The 10,505-nt window shown below is 40.7% G+C and overlaps 2 protein-coding genes across 2 annotated transcripts in view; one reads left to right on the top strand and one right to left on the bottom strand.

Annotated features, from left to right (window-relative positions):
- The first annotated feature begins 197 nt into the window (after positions 1-197).
- ABITRAM (actin binding transcription modulator) lies at positions 198-4,406 on the top strand. Its single transcript, XM_030971301.1, has 6 exons — positions 198-281; positions 356-407; positions 2,649-2,778; positions 3,453-3,529; positions 3,600-3,669; positions 3,738-4,406. The coding sequence occupies exons 1-6, from the start codon at positions 218-220 to the stop codon at positions 3,864-3,866; spliced, it is 522 nt and encodes a 173-aa protein (XP_030827161.1). The 5' UTR covers positions 198-217; the 3' UTR covers positions 3,867-4,406.
- A 612-nt stretch (positions 4,407-5,018) lies between these two features.
- The window catches only part of CTNNAL1 (catenin alpha like 1), a 56,298-nt gene continuing 50,811 nt past the window's right edge, over positions 5,019-10,505 (bottom strand). The window contains exons 13-19 of the mRNA XM_030971300.1: positions 8,789-8,839; positions 8,537-8,691; positions 7,703-7,751; positions 6,855-6,911; positions 6,616-6,735; positions 5,361-5,444; positions 5,019-5,269 (exon numbers count right to left, since the gene is read on the bottom strand). Coding sequence (XP_030827160.1) covers positions 5,108-5,269; positions 5,361-5,444; positions 6,616-6,735; positions 6,855-6,911; positions 7,703-7,751; positions 8,537-8,691; positions 8,789-8,839 — 678 coding nt within the window. The 3' untranslated portion in view covers positions 5,019-5,107. The remainder of the gene's footprint in view (positions 5,270-5,360; positions 5,445-6,615; positions 6,736-6,854; positions 6,912-7,702; positions 7,752-8,536; positions 8,692-8,788; positions 8,840-10,505) is intronic.

Raw genomic sequence — 10,505 nt, 5'->3', positions numbered from 1 at the left:
ACTCAAGGTTTGGCCAACTGGTGCGGCAGTGCCTCTAAGCAGCCCTTTATTTTTATGTGTATATTTTTCGGCAGCAATTTTTAATGTGCCTGGCTACTCTGGATAATAAATGCAAGGGTTTCCTCAGGGCTTCCCTGTGCTGGGGCGGGGAGAGGGCCGGGCCGGGGCCGCCTCCCGCCGTCATCGCGCTGCGCCGGCGGGCCGGGCCGGGCCGGGCATGGCTGAGGGGGCGGCGGGGCCGGGCGGCGCCGAGCGCTACTTCACCCGCTGGTACAAGCCAGGTACCGCCGGGGCCGGGCCGGGCAGGGCCGGGGTGGTGGCGGGGCCCTGACTCCTCTTTGTGCCCTTCTTGCAGACGTGAAGGGGCGGCCGTGCGAGGACTTCTGCGTGCTGCAGCACTCCAACAGGCGAGTGGCCGGCGGGGGTCCGGCGCCCGGGAGGCCTCGGGCTGCGTTGGGCCAGGGCACTGCCGCAGCCCCGGGCCTCGCCCTGCGCCCGGAGCGAGCGGCGGTGGCTGCGGTAGCCGGGACATGGGCAGGGTTGGCCTGGGACAGAGAAGCGGGCAAGCCTGCGCTGTCCGGAAGGTGGGAGGATGGGAGAGCGACAAATCGGCCTCTCCATCCTTGAATTACTGCTCCAGTGAGAAACAGGGAGGCTTGGCTTCTTCCCCCCCTGACGGCCCCCCACAGCCCCTCGTACTGCTCAGCAGGGCCCGTGGTGCTGCCCTCGTTCCCTTGCACCCTCTCCTGCTGAAAGGGCCCCATACACTGTCCCTAGGGGCGTTCATGGAAAGACTGGAGGTGGCGCTCAGTGCCACGCTCTAGTTGGCACGGTGGTATTCGGTCATAGGCTGGACTCGATGTCAGAGGTCTTTTCTAACCTAATTGATTCTGTGATCATCGGTAGCAGAATAGCAACGTTCCAAAAGGCCTTTCCGTAATGACATTTTGAAGGAGTCTGTTTAACTTGATTTAGAAATACTTCCATTTGAACAAACATTCAGCTTTTTCTAGATAAAACTTAATTGCACATTTGTGCACTAATGAATGGTGAAGGCAAGATATGAAAGTGTCTTGCTTCTGCTTGGATGTAGCTGGATATCCAGTTATTTGGAGTAAATCAACCTGTACCTGATGTGGAGTCTCCTTCCATACCTTACCTCCCCCTGCTGGAGCCTATTAGGGCATCAGGAGCATTTCTGGGGTGTTCAGTCACAGAGAGAAGAACAGAACCTACTGTCCACACAAAAACTGCCAGGGCCAGTGGCTCACGGGTTGAGGGAAGGTGAGGCAGCATTTGTCTTCCCAGTGAGTTGCCTGCTCTAGGAATTCAGAGTAAAAGGAAGGGTATGCTTTGCACAGGGCAGAACCCTCACCTCGCTGCAGCCTTTGGAGTTGGAGCTTCTCTGTGGCTGTTTCCTGCAGTGCTTCCCCCATTCTTTCAAAAGGGAAACCAGAGTACCTTCAAATAACAGGTGTGACAGTAACAGCAAGGAAGGACACCCTTCCATTCATACTAAATACTGAATATAAGGTTACTAATCTCAGGTGTCTGATATAAACAATAGTTTAAATCCCATTGATCTGTTCAATTGTCCATGAAGACTGTTCTGCTACTTTGAATTCTGAAATATCAGGACCCACAGCAGCTTAGCCAGATGTTCTGTAAAGTATTTTACCATTATTATGTATGGGGCTGTGGCTCAGTTTGTTGTTTCTAGGCAGTGTGAAGTTGTCTCTTGCTTTTTTGTTTGGCGAAGTCTCAGCTCCATCAGGTGACAGCTTAAAGATAATTTGTCATCTTCCCCTTAGAAGGAGGCTGGGTTGAAGGGAGGTAGCTTTGCTGCTAGGACATGCTGGATGCATTCACCAGGATCCAGCTCCCTCTTGTGGGAGCTGCACAGCCACAACTCCCCAGGACTGTGGGGAGATGAATACAGCATCCACAGGGAGAGATGTGGTTCTGTGCCCTGGTTTTCTCTGCAGTCACTCTTGTGCTGATTCTGGTGCTTGCTGTAGGTTTTATATTCTCAAACAGAATAGCTTCCACTCTCTTTATTTACTGGCAAGTTCATGCTTGTGCATTAAGCATGGTTCTAGGCCAGGCAGACTTAGTCTCTTCAGCTGGGCCCATCTCAAACTGTGCAGTGTCATGGTAAGAAATAACCCTCTGTTAGAAAAAATGGAATGCAAGCAGCAAGTTAACTAAGGCCCATATCACTGAAGGGTTCATTAGCTGTTCACTGCACAGGGCCTTCAGCTGTTGAGAAACACTCCTTTGTGTTACATTTTGTAAAAGTACACCGTGCTTTACTTGTTTATCTTAACCCGAGTACCTGCTTCAGCTACTGGCTGAAATGAACCAACCATGCTCACATGGGGTACAACAGATAGAACAGCACTGACTTATTTAAAAGCACTAGTTTTCCTTCAGTAAGCAGTGTAGGGCTTTTTTTGACAGTCCAGTCTGGTATCTCAAAATGAAGCATTTTCCATGGGAGTGGCTTTAGGTCAGAATGCCATTTTGTTGAGCTTGGTACAGCACGTGACAAACAAGATAGGCAGAGGAGGTTGTGGGACTTGCTTAGAGCACAAAGCTGTGGCTTCTTACAACTACAGTGGAATAATTATATTCTTTTGTTTTTGCAGAATCTGTGTCATCACGTTGGCAGAAGCCCACCCTCTTCTGCAAAGTGGGAAAACAATTAAAAACATTAATTACCAAATCAGTGCAAACTGTAGCAGACTTCAGAATAAGGTCTCTGGGAAGTCAAAAAGGGTATGGCTTTTGGATTTCCTTCGTTTTCATTTTAATCTCTCACACTGCCTGAGATCTTTCTATCCTTTCTTGCATAGAAACCCAACAGGTTACTTCTGTATTTCATTTAAAACCAGCCCCTCTGCACTTGAAGAATTTAGACTTCCTCAAGGGGTGCCAGCCAGGGTCTTGCAGTGCTCCTACAGCACTGGTGGTTTCCAGTGTTGCTCAAACACACTTGCTTCTAGTAATTTTTTTTTGTAGTGTACAGAGGAACATAAACATCCCTGAAATAATAAAAATTTATTTCCAAGAAGATGTGAAGGATTTGGAGACTAGATAGTAGATGGGCCAGTTCAGCATGGTGGGGTTTTGAAAGTGCAGTTTTACTTGCTTACACCAAAATCAACGGTGCTGTTCTTCTCCTCTCTCCCCTGACTTCAGCCTCATCAAAATACAAGTTTGCTAGTCTGCAAGAAACTCAATTATGACTAAATGTGTAAGCTTGTAACAAGCTTCTATTTGATTTGTTCATGTATCTAAGTTGGCATTTTCCCTTCTGTAGGGAAGCAGAGCTTGGAACTTGGAATGACCTGTAACTATCACACATCCTTCCTTTTAGACATTGCTGATGGTAATACTTTTGCAAGTCCCGTGTAATTAAAACCACAGACATGTTTGTTTTCCAAATGCAGGGAGCTCAGTTTTTAACAGAACTTGCCCCTCTGTGCAGGATATCTTCATCAGATGGAGAGGAATACACCATTTACAGGTAAGGTTTTTCCCATTTTTTCTTACCTTGCTATACCCCCCACATCTACAGAATCTGAACACTTTTGCAGTTGCATACGAGGGCGGCTGATTGAAGTGAACGAGAACATCCTTAGCAATCCTGCTCTTCTGCAAGAAAAGGTAAGACACTTTCTTGTTCTTTATTTTTCAGCTTTTATTTCACTGCTAACTTCAGTCTTGCTTTTTAGCCATCAACTGAGGGGTACATTGCAGTGGTTCTACCCAAATTTGAAGAAAGCAAGAGTGTAACTCAGGGACTTCTGACGCAGAAGGAGTACGAGGAAATTTTGATGAAACGTCGCAGTTCTGCTTCATGAAATCAACTCTACACTTCCCATTTGTGTTTGATACTAAATAAGTCACTTTTATTGTACACTCTGAGTTTTATAGTATGGAAAAGGCCCAGTGCCAGTTTTTAAAAGTGGAACTAAACTCCTTGATTCGTAAAAGAATAAACCAGTTAAAATAGTTTGTATATTAAAATTTCTGTAAAAACTTGACGTAAAGTTTTTCTTTTTCTCTGAATTCTAGCACTACAGGTTTTTAAATAAGCTCAGAATGGCATGTTGGGGATTATTTATGTTCCACAATCAGCCTTGCTTCTGCTTAATGCAAGCATAGTACATATAGAAAAATAATAGCATTTAGCTATCATGTAATTTAGCTAAACTAATGCTATATGGAGTTTGACACAGGTGAATGGAAAACAAAAATGCAACAAAAACCTATGTACAAAGAGCAGATAAATTTGAAAATATATATTTCACACCAAGTTGTATTTTCATGGTATTCTGAAGACAAATAATGCCCTTTGTACAGAATTTTGTAATAATCACTAGCTATTTTCTTCAATTTTAAATGGCATAATGTCAAGTCTGCATAATACTTCAGTGGTTCTACAGGCAACTCAAATTCTGCTCAGTAAGTTTTAATAAAAAAGAAAGCAACAACTGCCATCTACAAATAGGGTAAAAGAAAAAGGGTTTAAGTTAAAATTATTAATCACTGTGGAGATGAATCATGTCAAGATTAAAATTCAGGGGTGAATCTATTGAAAGAGCTTTGTTTTTTTCCTAGGACTACTTCATTGCAGGTATAACTTGTAACTAAGGTAACATTTCAGTGCTTCAGGCCACAGCCTTTCAGAATACACTCCTGATTCTGCTTTATCAAATACACAGATTGAAATAGGCCAGAGATGAGTTTACAGACTTCAACAGTAGTGTTACATGTAGCAAATGCAGCACAGGGGTCTTTACATAAAATGTCTATTAGCAGCATCTTTGGGCTGACACATCCATTACGACATTCAGAAGCATTAATTACAAAATCGGTATCAACAGCGAGCATAGGAAAGGCATTCACATTATAAAAATACAGAACATTTAGACTAGCTTGTGTTTTAATGGCTAAGTAATGGGACATCTATTAGATGTGACAAAGGTCAAGAGTTTTATATCAAATTAACCTGGCTTGACTTTCCACAAATGAAAGCAGTATTGAAACTTCAGCAAGTGTTACTTTTAAATGGGAATTCCTGAATTTCTCAGTGCTATGATTACTTGCTCTCTAAAAACGTCATGTTTGTTACATGATTTTCTAAAGACTTGATGCCAAATGTCTCCACTCTTCTTTCTGGAGTACGTGCATTTGTACCAGTTCGTATTCTGTCTTCCTTCCATGGTGGAGCAGGCTTAAGACAACCATTTCCCGCTTTATTCTGTGTATGTATATAAGAAAGATTTCTTAAAAACAACCAACCCAAGCAAACGAACCCCAAAAGTTTTAAATAGTGCAGATTAAGTACTCACCTTTCTCAGTAATTTGCAGCAAAGTGGAAGAAGTTGACATAACAGAGTCATCACATTCCTTGTTTTCAGAATGCATGCATCAACCTAAACAAGACAATTAATAGCAGAGTAATACCTATTACTCAATACTTGTGTTAGGCAGTTGTTTTTGGCACAAGATGATCTGTTTTGAGCTGGGTTAAGTAATACTTTCCCTGTTCAAATATCTCCTAATCAAATGGGTTTGCCTACTTTTTTAGCTTTTACTTTTTCCTTTATAGTACATGTAAAACAAGAGCATCCCTTCTGTTAAGCACAACTTGAGCAGACACATCCCAAGAGAATGAACTACTAATAATATTATACTAAACAGTAACAGAAGTCTCTTGGAAAGGAGCTCTTAAGATCTAAGCATGAAATCATCACAATTCTTCATGGTTTTCCTTTTGCCAGCATGATTTAGAGAGCCATGCATAATCTAAACCTTAGTTTGATGTTACACTAAAAGTTATCTTAAATCTTAACAGTCAGCACAGGTCACAAGTCTGAGCCCTCCGACATTAATTTGAGAACCTGTTACTGCTATGTACTGATACATCACTGTATAAACAGACTGGAGTTCCCATTTAATTTAGAGGGTGTAAAACAAACCATGCAGTAGCCCCAAGGTGCTCGGTTTGGTTCTGAGTGGCTTGCATGCTTTAGCCAGTTTCCACACTCTGCTGTAAAACTGAAACACCTTTTCCACAGCCATGTGCAAACAAACATCCAGCTGCATGGAAATGGTCTTGCTCACATTGATCGCTGCTGGCTCAGGGATATTCATCCCCTCTGATCTTTGCAAATCAACTTCTTGTGTTAACAGTGATGAAACTTTCATGGCAGCTGTCTATGTAGTTATTTATAGCAAATATGAATATCAAAAAAAAACCTGTGCAGTCCAGGGTAGATGCTGCCTGCTGAAAAGCAACTGCGTTTCAGCAGTGGAGTTGGGGGTTTAGAATTTGTTACATTTACATTAAGCATCAGTAACAGTAATAACAGTAATTATTACAGTGGTGGAAATATATATTACAATCATTAAAATTTTGATCGCTGAAGTCCATACTGGGGTACACCTAATTACAGTTCCTGTTTCTCTGAACGGAATTCTAGTGGATTACAATACTACTACAACCTGATTCCATAATTTAACTGGAGCATAAATTAGTAAATTACTTTATTTCAAAACAAGTTAGGTGCTACTTTGAGAAACATATATAATTTTTTACCTTACCTTTGTAAATGTAGCACTTTTACCCTGAGCAGAAGCTTTAGCTGTTGCCTGGAGCTGCTTGCACATAGAGATGAGTTTTTCAGCCTCCAACAGAAGCAAAGGCTTGTCATCTTCACGTACCTGGTACATCGTCCAGGAAGACAAAATAACTCTGTGTTAAAGACTCCAGCATCAAGTTAAGGGAGAAGACAGCACAAGCAACTTCTAAGCAGTATCACTGATGTCATAAGATACATCACCTGATCAGAAAGAGCATGAAGAGCTGAAGCAAGCTTTGTGCCCTCTGTGGCAAAAATCTGAAAGGAGGAGAAAGCATGTAACAAAACGAATCACAACAGAAGGTAAGCCTTTTTCCCTCCTGGTTTAATAGCGTGCTTTTAAGTAAAAAGGTTGCAGGAAATACTTGTAATAATAAATGTCTACAATTCACAAGTCAGCAGTTTACAGTGACTTCTGAAATAACAACTACACTGCAAACTGCCTTCCTCACAGATAAGCAGAGTTTAAAGGCTTTCCCTTTACATATAACAAAACCCCCAACTTCCAATTACTTTTTGCACCATGGCAGCTCACCAATTTTTTTTTATGACACCTGGCCTCTTTGTTTATTGTCCTTTCAAAGGTAACCAGTCTCCTGTTACATACAGTTATGGATCCTGGAAATAGCATGCCACATCCCTTCATCTGGGCTCTTCTGTTTGCATTGTGCAAGTTTTTATATATTCTTTCTTTCCCATGAAAATCCTACTGCTCAGACTAGGATTTAGTATCTGTTAACACTACCAGGGACTGAGCTGTGTGACACAACAAATACTACAGATGTGTTGAAGTCCACTGTATATGCCATAATGCCAGTTTGCTATCCCTCCTCCTAGCTGGAATCTATCAGTGTAATCATCCTGTCTGAAGCTACTACTGGAACATTGGAAGTTCACTTTCAGAATATATATCAGAGTTAGGCTGCTCAAAATCTACAGCTGCCAGTCAATTCATGGTACATTTTACTTATGTGTAAGGAATCAGACACTGAAGTTCTGTTTGGCTTCACTCAGAGTGTCTACGTCCTATTTTGTTAAAAATACATTACCTCTGCCTGATGAAATAAATCTTGAGTAGTTTTCAAAAGTCCTTCTCCTCTGTGAAAAATAACAAAAGCAGAGGATACGCCATTTACAGACTGCAGATTATACTGCTTGCTACTTCAAAAAATTATAGTCTCACCACTGAACATTTTACAGTTCACACCAGTGAACTGTAAATATCAGTCTTTTAGAAGATACTAGACACAACTACCTACAAGAACTGACTTAAATATTATACACAAACACCTCAGTAGCTACAGCATTGTTGGGGAATTAACAATGGCTCTGTTCTCATAAGCTGAACAAGACTAGAAATCCACATCTCCAGCATAATGAGTATTATTGGACTAGTAAGTAACAAAAAAGAAATCTCAACTCTGGTAAAAAAAAAAAAACCAAGCAAACCTAAATTCTTCAAGAAAGAAAGCTGACATTGCACAGGTAAGTTTCAGATAAACAATTTTCAGTACAAGGATCAGCAATTCTCATCTACCATTCTATCTCATCTACAGGTATACTTATGCTTTAATTCCCTTAATTTTCAATGTATTTATGAAGATATTTCTTAAAATGTTTTCTGTACTCAAGAGACTTTTAAATAGATGCCCTTTGCCCTTCAATGAAACCGGTGTTTAGCCCTTTAAAAAGAAAGTGGGGTTTAAAATTAGGGATTTTTTAAACAGTTTAGAAATTTACAAAATTTATAAAGCCAGACAGAATCAAGTTCCTTTCTAAAATGGTCCCAATTATTACGCTCTGAAAATGAAAATTTGTTCTTTCTTATAAATACGGTTATTACTCTTTTTCCCACCAAAATTTGCCATGTGTACTGTAATTACCTGGTAAATAAATACATGGAGTAGGCCATACTTGACATGCCTTGTCCATGCTGCACAATCTCATTCTCCTGATCCTCCCATTTCTCTGTCTCAGAATCCACATCAGATGTTAGCAGATGCAATTCTAATCCAAGTTTTGCAATTTTCGCCTGTTCCTGTAAATGGCAACCATATTTATGACACTTAAAAACACATTTTCAGACAAGATAAAAATATGAAAGGAGTTTTTTTACTAAAATGATGCCATCTTACCTCAGAATCTAGTTTGACTGGCTTTAATGCTTTCAGATTTGCATTATGCTTCTGTTTCAAACAAAAAATAATATTTTTAAATAAAAGGAATTTGTAATAATTTTACTTGCAAATCTTAAAGAGGTAGCTCTATATTCAGAGAAAGGCTGCAGGAGAGTTCCAGAGGTTCAAACAAACTTCTCAGAAACTGAGAACCTGTTCTCATCTGTCTGTCCTGAAATGGCAGGTGCAGATGCCCTGAAACTGCAAGGAAAAGACCTCTTCCACAGTTCTCAGGCTCCACTTCCTAATGCAGTACAGTCTCTTCCCTTTACCCTGTAAATCCTCAATAATACTCAGGACTAAACAGTCTTAAGCAAGTACTCCTGTACTGATTTTTCTATCAGGGATGGTACTGATATAACAAGAATGCTGATTTGGCTAATAGCAAGCTGACCTAGGCTACCACCCATATGAATGCTGCTGTGAGGAGGAAGCCCATTATTGTGTCACTCTCGAGAAGCAGCTGTAAGCAAATACTGACACTGATCTTCTCATGGGTTTCCTTCTCTTTTTTTGTCATGAACTATCCAAAACATAAGTCTGGCTGCAAGCCAAATATTAGCTCATAATTAGTGGTACTGATGTGAGTGGACTACCTGGTAAGGCACTGCTTGCCAACTGCATGACACACTTATGCAGTAATTCATAATTTTTTCATAATTATTTGCTGTTCTTGGCTTTAATTTCATGTGCTGGTGCTGTCACTGTGCAAAGACAGCAAAACCACCAGACGTGGGAGGCACAGTTCATATTCAGAAACCACTGGACTGCAGAGGAGTAGCACAAAATTGGTGTCATAACTTGGAGAGGTGTGAGGCACAGGAGGAAGCTGGATAATCTCAGTGTCCAGCTGAGAGCCTTGTCTGAGATTCTGAAAAACTCTGAAAAAAGCCTACTGCTATTCATTCGTAGGAGTACTTGGGCAAATTAGGTTTAGTAATGCGTGCAGGAAAAAAAAACAACAAACAACAAACAAAGAAAGAACACTGTTCATTGTGAACAGCATCCGAAATGAGATTCTGGTCCCATTTCCATTTCTCACTTCAAGAATCTGAGCAAAAGTACTCATACTGAAGTTCCTAGTGCAATTCAGTGCACAGTTTAACTTTCTGCCGTATCTCTTTTCCCATCCAAAAATGTTTAAATATTCTGAATCTTATGAATGTCTACCCAGATTAGACAATTCTGCCTATGTATTAGAAATGCTGATCTCATACTGAAACATTTAGCACAAATGACTGAACTCTTAATTGTGATTTGACTATACTGCATATTAGAAATGCAATTTCAGAAATGCTGTTTTCAAGGCAGTTTTTGTCTTCCTTAAAAGAAGAAAGGAAGACAAAACCAAACTAGATTTGTTTGTAAACACAAATTTTGGCCTAGAAGGTATGGCAAATATTTAAGCTGCAGAGTCAAGGAAGGGTATTCAAGAAAACCAGCCCTGGTTACAGCAAGTAAGTTTTTCCATTCACAAATAACTAAAGGAAGCTCAGAATATTTTTGCAGTTTTCTCCACTCTAGTGTTCCCTTGCATTATTTTAATAGTACTATTATTAAAAGTCAGGTCAGTAGATACATTATTCTGCTTTTAAAACATGATTCAACCCTTTAAACTATAGAGAGAAAATATGCATTAAGTACACACATGAATCATCACTGCTGCTGTGGCCCT

This window comes from Camarhynchus parvulus, chromosome 2, assembly GCF_901933205.1.
Source record: "Camarhynchus parvulus chromosome 2, STF_HiC, whole genome shotgun sequence".
NCBI lineage: Eukaryota > Metazoa > Chordata > Aves > Passeriformes > Thraupidae > Camarhynchus > Camarhynchus parvulus.
The sequence above is the reverse complement of the archived record's forward strand: the minus strand, read 5'-3'. Positions and strand labels throughout refer to the sequence as shown.

What these genes read in the sequence shown, in the direction of transcription:
- ABITRAM (XM_030971301.1), top strand. Translation starts at nt 218, where the DNA reads ATGGCTGAGGGGGCGGCGGGGCCGGGCGGCGCCGAGCGCTACTTCACC. An exon ending in CACCCGCTGGTACAAGCCAG is followed by an intron (nt 282 to 355) that starts GTACCGCCGGGG and finishes CCCTTCTTGCAG; the next exon opens with ACGTGAAGGGGCGGCCGTGC. An exon ending in GTGCTGCAGCACTCCAACAG is followed by an intron (nt 408 to 2,648) that starts GCGAGTGGCCGG and finishes TTGTTTTTGCAG; the next exon opens with AATCTGTGTCATCACGTTGG.